Source organism: Planococcus citri, chromosome 3 (assembly GCF_950023065.1).
Source record: "Planococcus citri chromosome 3, ihPlaCitr1.1, whole genome shotgun sequence".
Classification (NCBI taxonomy): Eukaryota; Metazoa; Arthropoda; class Insecta; order Hemiptera; family Pseudococcidae; genus Planococcus; species Planococcus citri.
Genome location: NC_088679.1, coordinates 75,697,491 through 75,711,881, shown reverse-complemented (window position 1 = coordinate 75,711,881; position 14,391 = coordinate 75,697,491). Strand labels below are relative to the sequence as shown.

At 33.8% G+C, this 14,391-nt stretch overlaps 1 protein-coding gene across 1 annotated transcript; it reads left to right on the top strand.

Annotated features, from left to right (window-relative positions):
- Positions 1 to 393: 393 nt before the first annotated feature.
- On the top strand, positions 394 to 11,046 carry LOC135840659 (phospholipid-transporting ATPase ABCA3-like). Its single transcript, XM_065357286.1, has 15 exons — positions 394 to 562; positions 652 to 723; positions 852 to 990; positions 1,132 to 1,330; positions 1,555 to 1,610; positions 1,677 to 1,786; positions 1,870 to 2,101; positions 2,262 to 2,527; positions 2,672 to 2,960; positions 9,337 to 9,615; positions 9,745 to 9,986; positions 10,069 to 10,216; positions 10,290 to 10,500; positions 10,565 to 10,790; positions 10,882 to 11,046. The coding sequence occupies exons 1-15, from the start codon at positions 407 to 409 to the stop codon at positions 11,044 to 11,046; spliced, it is 2,790 nt and encodes a 929-aa protein (XP_065213358.1). The 5' UTR covers positions 394 to 406.
- The last annotated feature ends 3,345 nt before the right edge of the window (positions 11,047 to 14,391 follow it).

Here is a 14,391-nt window from a genome sequence, read left to right as displayed (position 1 = left end):
ATAATATTATGTATTACAGGAATGACTTCACCTAGTTCTGGATCGATATATTACAAGAAAATGAATGTGTTGCAAAACATGGTCGAGTTCAGACATCATTTGGGGTTTTGTTCGCAGGATAGTCGTTTGTTTCCTTATTTAACTGTCATGGAACATTTATTGTTTTTTGGACAGGTGAGTAGATGGATACTTTTAGTATTTTTAAGCGTCCGAATTGATTCATTTAGCTTTTTGAAGATCACGGTTTCACAATTTTGATTTTTGGTTGCAATTTTATTTTTATTTTTTCATAACCTCGAGTCTTGAGATTTCATTTCACTTTATTAATAACAATAACTTTTTTTTTTTTTTAATAATAATGTTATGTGTGTATTTCACTTGTATTGATATCTAAAAAAATGATCAGATGAAACGTTTGTCGAAAGTACAAGCCATACTAGAAGCAGAGAATTACTTGCGAATAATGAATATGAGTCTAGAGCGACAGTACGTGCCTAAGCAGCTTTCCGGTGGTATGAAAAGAAAACTGAGTTTGTGTATTGCGATGATGGGCAAAGCTGAAGTAAGCATGTAGTTCACTTATTTTCGATCTAGATTGATTAAAATTATTCAACTGATGCTATTTCTGTTCACTTTCCATTTTTATCTCAGGTTTTAATTTTAGACGAGCCTACTTCCGGAATGGATACAGAATCTAGGAGATCGTTTTGGGATACACTGATGGTTAGTTTTTTTTTTTTTTTTTTTTAAGATGTAATGATGTTATATTTTTTTAAAAGCAGGCTGGTGATACTTACAATTGGCTTGAGTATAACGTGCACCTAACTAAGTATTTGTTCTATTTTGCCTAGAATCTGCGAAAAGGCCGCACAATGATTCTATCAACTCATTATATGGAAGAAGCAGACGCCTTGGGAGACCGTATTGCAATCATGGATCACGGTGTTATCGTTTGTCACGGCACATCCATGTTTTTAAAAAAAGTCTATGGTGATCTTAATTTATTTGATAAAAAATTTCACCTATTTAGAAATATATTTGCATAGGTAGGTAGGTAGTAACTTTGTTGTGTGATTTTTCAAGACATTGGATACGAACTGACGGTTTCAAAATCCATCGATAATTCAACAGATATCACTAACCTGGTGCAGAGTGCATTACCAAATGCCTCAGTGATTTCGAATAATAGGCAAGAAATCGTATATAAATTACCATTTACTGAAACGCAAAAATTTCCTGTTCTTTTTCAAACTTTGGAATCCGCATTGGTTCGATTGAGTATTCAACATTTGGGAATGACAGCTGCCCTCATGGAACAAGTGTTTTTCATGTAAGTTTCATAATACATACTTATCAGACATTTTGAAGAATTTTCTCGACATTTCACTATTTGGGAAGCTTTTGATTGGCCATAAGTACTTAACTAGGTACCTGAGGTAGGTACAAATTTTTTTCTGGTCAAATATTAATCAACTTGGTGAATCCTAATTTTACCATTTCTGAGATTCTTTGGATATTTTTGTTAGTTTCTAATGATTATGAATTGATTTACAGAGCTGGAGGTGCTGCTGGACGTGGTGCAACTTCTCAAAAACCTATTACACAATATGGTACGAGATATTTTACTCATTTGGAAATAGACCGTGATTTACGAGTATAAGCATTTTTATTTACAGCTAAACATGGTGTAATAGTTGGCTTCATGTTATTCCTTCAACAACTGTGGACCATATTCAAGAAAAAATGTCTCTTTACCATACGGGATGGAAACAATATATTTTATAGGGTAAGTAAATAACAGAATTATTTTCGTACTGAGTATAGGTGATTTTAGTTTGGAAATTTAATCGCATCAGTGTAATTTTTCAGGTAGTGCTACCTACGATTCTATCATGCCTTATAATATGGTCTGATTATAAAGAAATAGACTTGTTTGAGAAACCAGTTCACCTGTCACTGTCTATTTATTCGGATAAAAAGGTATTATACCAAGAAAAAGGCCCAAATGTACCTCCCAAAATGGCCGAACATATGGAAAAGTATGTGACTGAGACAAATAACGTCTTCGTGAAGGTCAACGATTCGGTCGATATTAAACAAGGTCAGTTTTTTGTGCGGTTCTGTGGTGTAGGTAATGGGTTGAGTCCTTTTGGTACAGAAATGAAAGGTCAACGATTCGAATCCCATTGCAACGTGATAGAAGGGGTAGGTAGTTGGAAAATTTATACCTATATCATATTTTTTTAAATTTTTGTTTGCAGTATTAGCATCTGTGGCGCATGAAAAACCCAACAATTATAGAGACGAGTACTTGTTGGCCTTTATTGTAGGATTAGATAAACCAAAAATCATGTATCAAGATCCAGCTTATGCAGGCTCTCATAATTTACCTGTGGCTATTGACACTTATTATAACGTTTTACTTAGAACTGTAAACAGTCAATATTCCATTGAAATGTCTAGTCATCCTGTGCTTGTTAAGCCTACCGCTGGCCAAGACACGAAATTAGTTGAAAGTCAACTTAAAGTAAGTGTTCGCGAGGAAATTATAAAGTTGAGCTAAATCAGATGACCTACTCTACCTAGTCTTTGAGAAGGATTACGATGAAATAAAAGAGATATACTCACCTATTCTACTACATACATAATTGATCATTTACTTTATTTACAGGCAGGATGTCCATCATTCCAGCTGGGACTATTGGCCATTATTTACGTACTTCTGATATTCGGCATGTTTACTGTAGAATTACATGGGTATTTTTTAGATTTCGCGACAATGGAACGTGTGGATGGGTTTTATCACGTGCAAATGATGTCTCGTTTGTCTCCATTCTTATACTGGATGGGCACCATGTTATTCGACTTGATATTCTTTTACATCTGTATTGGTATACGGATATTATTAATTTACATTATCGGGAACGCTGATTATCTCAACGAATTTAACGAAACTTTTCGTGAGTGAACCTTTTTTCATTTTTGGTAACTTTGTGGATGATACTTCAATAATTTTTTCGACTGGAAAAAGGAGGCTTCCGTTGAAAGAATAGAATAGAATAGAATATATTTCGGATTCTTTTTTCCTTTACAAATTAATTAGAAGGCAATAGCCCCTCTGTACCAAGAAGGTGAGCGAAGAGACTATGCCCTAGTTTAGGGAAAGAATCGAACCCAGCTGAGATTTTGAAATTGATCAGTAAGAGTTCATTTTTGCGGTTCAAATCTCCCGTGGCAAGGTTTTTAGGTCACTGGTTTGCCCTCCATTCTCTCTAAAAAAGGTGCGAAATCAACATTTTCTGTTAAACATTTTAGTCCGGCATATGACAATATGAGTAATTGCACCCCCCCCCCCCGCCAATCCTCCGGGACAACATTTTTCTTAAAGGGGACATCCTAAGGAACATTTTAAAGCAAACTTGCCAAAAAAAAGTTGGCCTTACTTACAAAATGGCGGCCATTTTGATTGACAGGTCAGCCGAAATCGCAGATTTTGCGTTTTAATACTTATAGGACTTGCACGAACTTTTTCAAACTTTACAGAGGTAGGTCGAAAGATCATGCAAAAGTTTATCACCTGTCAAAATTTCAAGTGCTAAAGTGCGTTTTTCGATTTTTGGTGAATTTTTGAAAATCGAATTTATACCAAAAATGAGGGAAAAAATCAAAATTTTACCAAATTGACCAAGAAAGCTGAAATTTGGAATATACCCTATTTTCGACATGCCAAATCGATTGGAAACGGTTTCAACCCGTTTTGAGCAGTTCTGGAGCCTCCAGCAGATTTTTGAAACTCGAAATTACCACAAAATTCCATCAAATTGGAGTTGTAAAGCTAAAATTTATTCTAAAAACCAATTTCAATACGCTACAAAGTACTGCAAGTGAATTTCAAGTCGTTTTGGATCCTCCAGCGACTTTTTGAAAATTTCTGAAGCCTCCGGCAGATTTTTGAAACTTTAAATTTTCACAAAATTTCATCAAATGAAGATGGGAATCTGACATTTACTCTACACTCCAATTTTAACACCCTCTGAAAACGACTTCTGGTGGATTTCAAGTCATTTTAGAGCATCCAACGACTTTTTTGAAAATTACTGGAGCCTCCAGTAGATTTTTGAAACTTGAAATTTCCCCAAAATATCATCAAACTAAGATGGAGAGTCGAAATTCATTCTGCAAACTAATTTCAATACGCTACGAAGTTGACTGCTAGTGAATTTCAAGTCGTTTTGGATCCTCCAGCGACTTTTTGAAAATTCCTGAAGCCTCCAGCAGATTTTTGAAACTTGAAATTTCCCCAAAATATCATCAAAGTAAGATGGAGAGTCGAAATTCATTCTGCAAACTAATTTCAATACGCTACGAAGTTGACTGCTGGTGAATTTCAAGTCGTTTTGGAGCCTCCAGCAACTTTTTGAAAGGTTGTATGACGTTTTTTTTGGAAAATTGAAATTTCCTGAAAGTAGCTGGAAGCTTCAAAACCATTTGAAACCACTATGTTGTCTGCGAAGTTAATTTCAGCTGGCCAACTCCATTTGATAAATTAATATTGGGGAAATTTCAAGTTTCAAAAATCTACTGGAGGCTCCAGTAATTTTCAAAAAAGTCGCTGGAGGCCCTAGAATGACTTGAACCCACATGAAGTCGTCTTCAGAGGGTGTTAAAATTGGAGTGTAGAGTATATGTCAGATTCCCATCTTCATTTTATGAAATTTTGTGAAAATTTAAAGTTTCAAAAATCTGCCGGAGGCTTCAGAAATTTTCAAAAAGTCGCTGGAGGATCCAAAACGACTTGAAATTCACTTGCAGTACTTCGTAGCGTATTGAAATTGGTTTTTAGAATAAATTTTTGCTTTACAACTCCAATTTGATGGAATTTTGTGGTAATTTCGAGTTTCAAAAATCTGCTGGAGGCTCCAGAACTGCTCAAAACGGGTTGAAATCGTTTCCAATCGATTTGGCATGTCGAAAATAGGGTATATCTCAAATTTCAGCTTTCTTGGTCAATTTGGTAAAATTTTGATTTTTTTCCTCGTTTTTGGTATAAATTCGATTTTCAAAAATTCACCAAAAATCGAAAAACGCACTTTAGCACTTGAAATTTTGACAGGTGATAAATTTTTGCATGATCTTTCGACCTACCTCTGTAAAGTTTGAAAAAGTTCGCGCAAGTCCTATATTAAAACGCAAAATCTGCGATTTCGGCTGACCTGTCAATCAAAATGGCCGCCATTTTGTAAGTAAGGCCAACTTTTTTTTTTGGCAAGTTTGCTTTAAAATATTCCTTAGGATGTCCCCTTTAAGAAAAATGTTGTCCCGGAGGATCGGCGGGGGGGAGGGGGTGCACGTGCAATTACTCCTATTGTCATATGCCGGACTATTTCCATATTTGGCAATTATTTTCAACCAAATTTTATCCAACTCACAGAGTCTGGAGGTGCCCCTGGACACTTTTCTAAAGGATAAAGTTTGAGATTTCTCCGTTGATCTAGGCCATTGTCATTAAAACCCAAGACTACACAAGTACTTTTAGGAGTCTACTTCTCTTTTAAACTGAGGAAGTATTTTGAAACGCGGTGGTGACAATTTTTATGTTATTACTTATTGCCAATTTCAAAATAAGAAAAAAGATACTTTTATGGCCATTTTTCTCGATTTTTAGAAATTGACGATGATGATTAAAAAATTAGCACTACTTACTGTGTTCCAAAATGTTTCCCCAATGCCCAAAATGATTTATTTTAATATTTTGTGGTATCTTCGATGAGAAATATTTAAGAGAAAAACTTTTCAAAATACGAATTTACTTAAAAACAAACTATTTGCAAATTTTCAATCGCTCAGTAAGTACGTACCTATAGAACTTTGGAATTATTGGTCTTGAATGCAGAATTAAAAAAATAAAAACTATCTTTATTAGAGACTAGAACTAAAAAACCGCAATTTTTTCGAGAGGCTCAATCTTTGAGCTGAAATTTTTACTTTTTCTGAGTAACTTTCAACTTGAGATGAAAGACTCTATCTTTGGTCAACATTTGCTTGCCTTTTTTTCCTGCAATCCCTCTTCCCCTTCCATGATTAAAATCACTTCTAATTTTGCGTTTTTGAATTTTCTTCTAAAGAATTCAAGCACCTTGAATTTTCAATTAATTTAGGCAAATTAAATACAACCCTATTTGTAGAACTCTAAAATGCTCATGCTATACAAGACTCGAATTTTTATATTTTGACGATCGTCAAAATCGAATTTGCAAGTTATACTTAGGTAAGTAATTTATAAAAAAAAAAAAAAATTGAAAAACTCTTATTAGGCCCTTAATAAATTTTTTAAAAAGCTTCAAAAAATGAATAAAATAAGTTGTGAATGAATAACCCTACTTTTACAATAAAAAAAATAAATTTTTGGAAATTCATTATTGAAATAAAATTGTGAAAATTCATCACGAATTGATTTTAAGTTGAAAAAATTAAAACAAATAGCCATAGATGGAACGGAAAAATTAAAAACTTGAATTTAAAATGATGCAGGAGACAAAAAAGTTGAAATTTTGGAAAATCAATAGAAATAATTTGTGGGAAAACCATCTCAAATCAATAAAAAATAAAATAAAGTAGGTGAGTCTGAGTAAGTACCTACGTATGCAATTAGAAAAAAGTTGATTTTTTTATTTCAAAATGGTCCAGAAAACTATGAAAAAAACTAAATTAGGAATTTGATAGCAATAAATTACATTACATATGAAAAAATGAACGGAAAACATCATGAAAATAATAACAAATAAAAATTGAAAAAAATGAAATTTTGAATTTAAAAATAAAAAATGAATTTACATAAGAAAAATAGAAAAGTTGGAATTCTAAATCGACTAAATCATATTAAAATCATGGGAAAAACATGGTGAATAGATGAAAATCCCCCAGAACAACTAAGCATGCTGTAATTGAATTTAAAAAAATTAAATTTTAGAATTGAATTTCAATTAGAAATGGCCTATAAAAATTAAATTTCTTTAAAAAATCAGATCTGCTATGGAAAAATTGAAATTACGAAAAATAAATGAAAAATTAATCGAAACAAATTTGTAGACAAAAATATCGTGAACTTGATTTAAAAAAATTAAAGCAAAATAAATATGCAATGAAAAATTTGAAATTTGACGTTTAAAATGGGCTAGAAAACAAAAAATAGATTTTGAAAAATCAATTTGTAAAAAAAAATTGAGCGAAATCGAAGGACATGACCCAAAAACTTTGGTTGAGTTGACATGGAATGACCAATTTCACCATGTTTTTCATATTTTTTTTTCATCGATTTGAGATGATTTTTCCCCACAAATGCTACCCACCCAGTAAGTAAGAAAGCCGCAATCAGTTTGGTCCCAGCCCCCTCAGGGAGCGGGTGGAGGCGCTTCCATTATTTTCACATTGTCTCGAGGTACTCAAATTCAGCAGCCTATTCCTCCAAAACTATGACACTTTGATCAAAACTGATTTCACAGTTCGAAAGGGCATTGAATTTTGAACTTTTTAAGTATTTTGAAATTTTCAAAAGTTGAAAGTTGAACTTTCAATTTGAAAGTTCAAATTTCAAAATGGCGCTGTAAGTGGGAGCTACCATTTAAAATTTTGAAAAAATTTCCATGGATGTACATTTTGATACTTTTTCGAAATATTTAGGTTTCGAGATGGAACTCTTGACGGAAGGGGAGCACCCCCACCCCCAATTTTGGGTGAAACTTTCGAAAGAAAATCTGGGGCATGTAATATATCGAATTGTATGTTTTCAGCAACGCTGAATACGAATATGACGTTAGATTTTTGATAGGACCCCATCCACGGCCCCCAGCACCTCTCCAAAGGGGGTAAAAGTTCAAAAAAGTGTTTTGTTCGTACGACACATGGAATAATATGTTTTTGGTGACGCTGAACACGAATATGACGTCAGATTTTTGATTGGACCCGTCCACGGCCCCCTGAACCTCCCCAAAGGAGGTAACCCAAAAAAAAATGGTAACATTCGTGTGACACATGAAATGATATGTTTTTGATATCGCTGAACACGAATATAGCCATAGTTTTTTAAATCGACCTCACCCATGGCCCCCAGAACCTCCCCCAATAGGTAAAAGTCCAAAAAAATTGTTGGGGGCTGTGGATGAGGTCCAATCAAAAATCTCACGTCATATTCGTGTTCAGCAAATTAGAGAAGTTGAAGCTTCAAAAATGAAAAATGAAAAAAAAATAGGAAACTGGATGTTCAAAATCAAAATCAAAATAATCTATAGAATTGAAATTTTGAGAAATCAATCAAAACTGTGGAAAAATCAGCGCAAATTAATTAGATGAAAAATAAATAAAACAACCGAGCATGCAATAATTAGATGGATAAAGAAAAATAAATAAATTTTTGGAATTGAAATTTCAAATTTCAAATTGTTCAGAAGGAATTTAATTTCGGAATTGAAATTTCAAATTTAAAATGCTCTTGAAAAAATTTAATTTTTGGAAAACCTGTAATTTCGAAAAATGCATGATAAATCACCTATGTCCCCCCCCCTCCCAAAAAAGTCCTCCATTCTATTATTTTTTTACATTATTTTATACTGCGCGTGTATATAATTGCCAAGATTTTCACTTCCAGTTTTGAAGAGTTAAGTCTAGATAAGGTTTGGCAGATTGATTTCTTCAATGAACCTTAGAATGTTTACTTCTATAAAATTAAAAATACTTTAAAAAGGTCTCAAGTCATTATTAACCACTTTAAATATCCTGTTCACAGTTGTATTCCTGTTCATTTTCATGCTGTATAGTATTGGCGGATTACTAATGGTATACACTTCTTCATTTTTCATCAGTTATAAGGAAAAATCGTTCATTTTTTTCATGACTAATACTATAAGTAGGTACCTATTACACTGACGAAAATGTATAAATTTTTCAAATTCTTTTAATAATCCGACTTTGTTGTTATTTTTCAGCATTTGTCTTATCCTTGATTCAGATACTAATACAAACGCACGCCCCACATTTGATAGGCGATACCTTTGTGCGCATCCTGACTATAGTAACGTTGATTATCACGTTAATCGCACCAATGTGCACTTTCTACTTCATGCTACACAGTTTTATATTCATTTTTCACAAAAATACTCAATGCCAGCATTGTGTAAAAACATTTAAATCAATCTGCGAAGGTAAAGCGTAAAATCAACAAAAATTTCAACAGGATATCGAATTAACAAACTCAATCTCTCGAGACCTCGAGTTCCTGTTCTAATTAGCGTGCTCATCGTGCCTTGTGGTGAATAATGTATTATTTATTCCTATTAACAGCTCAGCAGAAAAAATTTTCATACATAGATTTCTCATCAATGGAACCACTATCGTATCAAAGCTTTTTTCTTACTTTGGAACCGCTTACGATAGTCATGTTGGGTCAAATTGTGGCGTATTCGATTATATTAATTTTGATTAATACCGAAATACCTGGTCGTTTGTATAATTCTTTTAAAAATTCGATATTTGGTACAGAATCTATTCGAGAGGACGAGGGTGATAATGACGTGCTCGTGGAACGATCCAAAGTTCGAGAATTCAATGAACTTGCGCCAAGTACGTAGAAATTTTGCATATTTTTTGTAGAAGCTCATTTTTAAATTTTCGAAAAGAAGGTCCTTGCCCTCGGAGTACATATCGTTATAATTATTTTTGAATTCCTCTGAATAATTTATGCTATTACAGAGGATGCTGCCAGTATTTCTTTGTTGGTCAACGGAATACGTAAAAATTACATCAGATGGCTCAGCAGCTTCACTGCAGTTTCTGACGTGAGTTTCATGGTCGAACGTGGAAAATGCTTTGGTCTCTTGGGAGTAAACGGAGCTGGTAAAACGACTACGTTTAGAATATTGACTGCTGAACTAATACCAACTTTGGGCGATGCGTCCATCGACGGTGTTAAAATGAGTGAAAATAGAAGAGAGGTTAGCTATATGTTCTTTTGGCTGAGTCAATAAGACATTTCAAATGATAGCTATGCTTATTTCGAAAATTCTGCACTTTCAGTACCTTTCTGCAGCAGGATATTGTTCGCAAACTAACTGCTTCATCGAACAATTAACAGCAGTGGAAATGTTGAATTTGATTGTTTGTTTGAGAGGAGTACAAGCTCAAGATACAAGAGCGTTGGTCGATAGATGGATATCCATTTCCGGTATGTTATTACTAATAATTAATTACGAATTGATTCAATTCAATATTTTGCTCCAATGTGACTTTCAATATAGGTTTAGAAGAGTATAAAAATCGAAGATGTGGCGACTACAGTGGTGGAAACAAACGTAAATTGTGTTCAGCCATGGCTTTGATAGGAGATCCAAAAGTGGTATTTTTAGATGAACCTACCAGTGGAGTAGATCCAATGGCTAGGCGTAATTTGCACAACGTTATGGCTAATAGCAGAACTTTAGGGCAAACGTTGGTTTTAACATCGCATAGGTATGTCTATTTTGAACTTTACCTATATCTAGTGACTGTTCTTACGATTTTGGGAATATTTCAGTATGGAAGAATGTGAAGCCATATGTGATAGATTAACCATAATGGTATCAGGAGTGATGAAATGTATCGGCAGTGTCCAACGTTTAAAAAAACTTTACGCCCAAGGATTTTCGGCCTCGTTCAAGGTTTTTGATTCTGCTGCTGCTGAAGGCAAAATACCAGATTTACAGAGGGAAATCCAGAAAACATTTGCTCCTTCGCCTATTACTCTGAAAGACTCGCATTCGGTATGTCTCTATCTATTTTCGAATTTAGATAGGTACCTCTGAGTCGAGTAGGTAATCTGGTTATTTGTAAAACTAATTCTCATGTTTGTAGGGATTGTTATTTTATCAAATATCCGATACTTCTTTACCGTGGTCAGTGCTTTTTCAAAAAATGGAGAGTATTAAACAGCGTTACCCAGATTTACTCGAAGATTACGTTTTAACTGATACTAGTTTGGAAGAAGTTTTCATTTCTTTCGCAAAAGAGGGTAAATAAATTGGTATTAGGTACTATAATAATAGAAGAACTTGCGATGCATTCAGCTATCATGAATATTGTAGACAATTTTTAAGATTACGTCTGTGGACTCTGAATAAAAATCGTTTCAGTGTTTTTTCTTCTTGCTTATTCGTCTGAATCTTATCTAAAACTAATCCTAGGGCATCTGTTTCCTTTTGTAATCAATGGTAATTTTTTGTTTGCTCATAAATGTTTCATTCGATAAAATGCTCTTGAAATGTGATATGTGCTTTCAGTTTTACTTCCATTGAATCATTTCTTAGCCTTCAAGTGAAAACTAATTGGATCTGATGCATTCTTTGGATACAATAATTTAATCTAGCTAATCTGGACAAGTGACGAAATAATCACATCAGAGTTATGATCGAATTAAGTACTTAGGTATCTCCTTCAAAGTTCAACCCAAGTTTTTTCAAAAAAATAGACATTTATTCAAAAAAAAAAAAAAAAAAAAAAATGGAAATTAGGTAGTCCTAAAGCTAATATCAACTCTCTCAAACCAAATCTCACAATTTTTTTGTAATTCTGCGGCTTCCAAGGTGATTTTTTCAAAAAAAATGAAGAAAAAAGATGGAAACTAGTCCTAAAGCTGATATCAGCTCCCTCAAACCGAATTTCACTATTTTCTGTCATGAAAAATGCTGGTCAAAAAACATTCAAATATGTCGAAAATAATCCGCAACTCAATTCTGAGTTTCTCCAAATTGATTTCCAAGTCTCCTGGATGAAAAATCATAAAATTCAGGATAAATCAAACGTCGCACCGGAGGCTCCAAAATGGTTCAAAATGGTGAAATTCGGATTCACAGGGTTGATTTTGAACAAAATACGGTCAATCAACTGTAAATTTCAGGAATTTCCCTGTGTAGGTAGGTACTGAAACTTTCTGATTGAATTTTTTTTTTGTTTCAATAATAAGGGCGATTTCGAGGAAAACAATAAGCTAGATCGAGAAAGGAGAGAGCATGTCTTAAAATCTTCATTGATAAACAAAATTTCGGCTGCCAATTTGGATTTTTATTTTTTTTAATTTGAAGAATTCAAAAAAAATGTTTCAAGGGTGATTTTCAAACTTTTCACGAAGTATACAATTTTTTGAAAAATGTTAACCATTGCGAATAATCCTTTTGATTAAACTTCCAAACATCAATGTTTTCTAGTTTTGGGCTGTTTTGGAGCTTCCAGCGATTTTTTAAAAAAATTCCTCGAGAAAAATTTCAGAGTTGCTCATGAAGGGCTAAAAATAAACTGCAGCTTCTAACACTTTACAGATCAGTACTCAAGTATTGGGTAATTCCTGGATTGTGTTAAGCATTTACTGCTAAATTCCTGGAGGGTGATTTCCAAAGTGAATTTTTAAGCAATTTGTTCGTAAATTCTAGAAAAACTAAAAAGTGAAGAAAATCACATTTTCAAAGTAGCTAAGTAATTTATGTACCAGTCAATTTTTTGTTCAATGAGATATTCGCCTGATGTAGGTATGTATCTGCATGCATTTTTAGCCCTTCTAGAATGATTTGGAATTTTGGGAGAAATTTGAGAACCCAGTGAAGGTTTTAAAAAGGCCAAATATTGAGATTGTTTTAAATTCGGATGATCGAGTAAAAACATCAGGCATTATCTGAACGAAAAAACTACTCGTTGGATATCTTATTCGAAAAGTTGTTTTTTTTTCAATTTTTCTGGAATTTACTCGATTTGAAGTTCCTGATCGATTTTGAGCTGTCTAAATTAATTTCTATACCTTGTGGGATAATTTTAGAATTTCTGTAGAAATCAAAAATTCGGCTGAAAGCTTCGGAATTGCTCGAAATGATGAAATTTGAATTTGGGAGGTTGGTTTTAAACCAGATATTACGGTCGATCGTAAAAATTTTAAAAATTTTCCAATGAACATAAAGTTTTTTATTTTTTGTATTTTTTCCCATTTTTATATTCGGGGAGCCCGCTTATAAGGAAATATTGCACAACCCCCCCCCCCGTCGATCCTCCGGGACAACTTTTTTCTTAAAGGGGGAGTCCTAAGGATCATTTCTAGCCCTTGTACTCAAAAAAAGTGGCCCTACTTACAAAATGGCGGCCATTTTGATTGACAGGTCAGCAGAAATCGCAAATTTCGCGTTCCAACATAGGACTTGCACAAAATTTTTCAAACCGTACAAAAGTAGATCGAAAGATCAGGCAAAAATTCATCACCTGTCAAAATTTCAAGTGCTTAAGTGCGTTTTTCGATTTTTGGTGAATTTTTGAAAATCAAATTCAGGCCAACAATGAGAGGAAAAAATCAAAATTTTACCAAATTGACCATGAAAACTGAAATTTGTGATATACCCTATTTTCGACATGCCAAATCGATTGGAAACTGTTTAAACCCGTTTTGAGCAATTCTGGAGCCTCCAGCAGATTTTTAGAACTCGAAATTTTCACAAAATTTCATCAAAATGGAGTCGGAAAGCTGAAATTATTCTGCAAACTAATTTCAATACTCCAAGAAGTCGACTGCAGGTAGATTTCAAGTCGTTTTGGAACCTCCAGCGATTTTTTGAATATTACTGGAGCCTCCATCAGATTTTTTAAACTTTAAATTTTTACAAAATTTCATCAAATGGAGATGTAAAGCTGAAGTTTACTCTATAGACTCTAATTTTAACACCCTCTGAAGACGATTTCAGGTTGGTTCAAGTCATTTTGGAGCCTCCAGCGACTTTTTGAAAATTACTGGAGCCTCTAATAGATTTTGGAAACTTGAAATTCCCGCAACATTTCACCAAATGGAGTTGGCAAACTGAAATTTACTTCGCTAACTAATTTCAATGCGATATGAAGTCGACTACATGGTGGTTTCAAATGGTTTTGAAGCTTCCAGCTACTTTTTGAAATTTCAATTCTCCAAAAAACGCCATAGACCGTTCAAAAAGTCGCTGGAGGCTCCAATACGACTTGAAATCCACCCGCAGTCCACTTCGTAGTTCGTATCGTATTGAAATCAGTTTGCAGAATGAATTTCGACTTTCCATCTCCATTTGATGAAATTTTGGGAACATTTAAAATTTCAAAAATCTGCTGGAGGCTCCAGTAATTTTCAAAAATCTGCTGGAGGCTCCAGTAATTTTCACAAAGTCGCTGGAGGCTCCAAAACAACTTCATATCCACCTGCAGTCGACTTCTTAGCGTATTGAAATTAGTTTGTAGAGTAAATTTCGGCTTTCCAACTCCATTTGATGAGATTTTGTGAATATTTCGTGTTTCAAAAATCTGCTGGAGGCTCCAGAACTGCTCAAAACGGTTTAAAACAGTTGCTAATCGATTTGGCATGTCGAA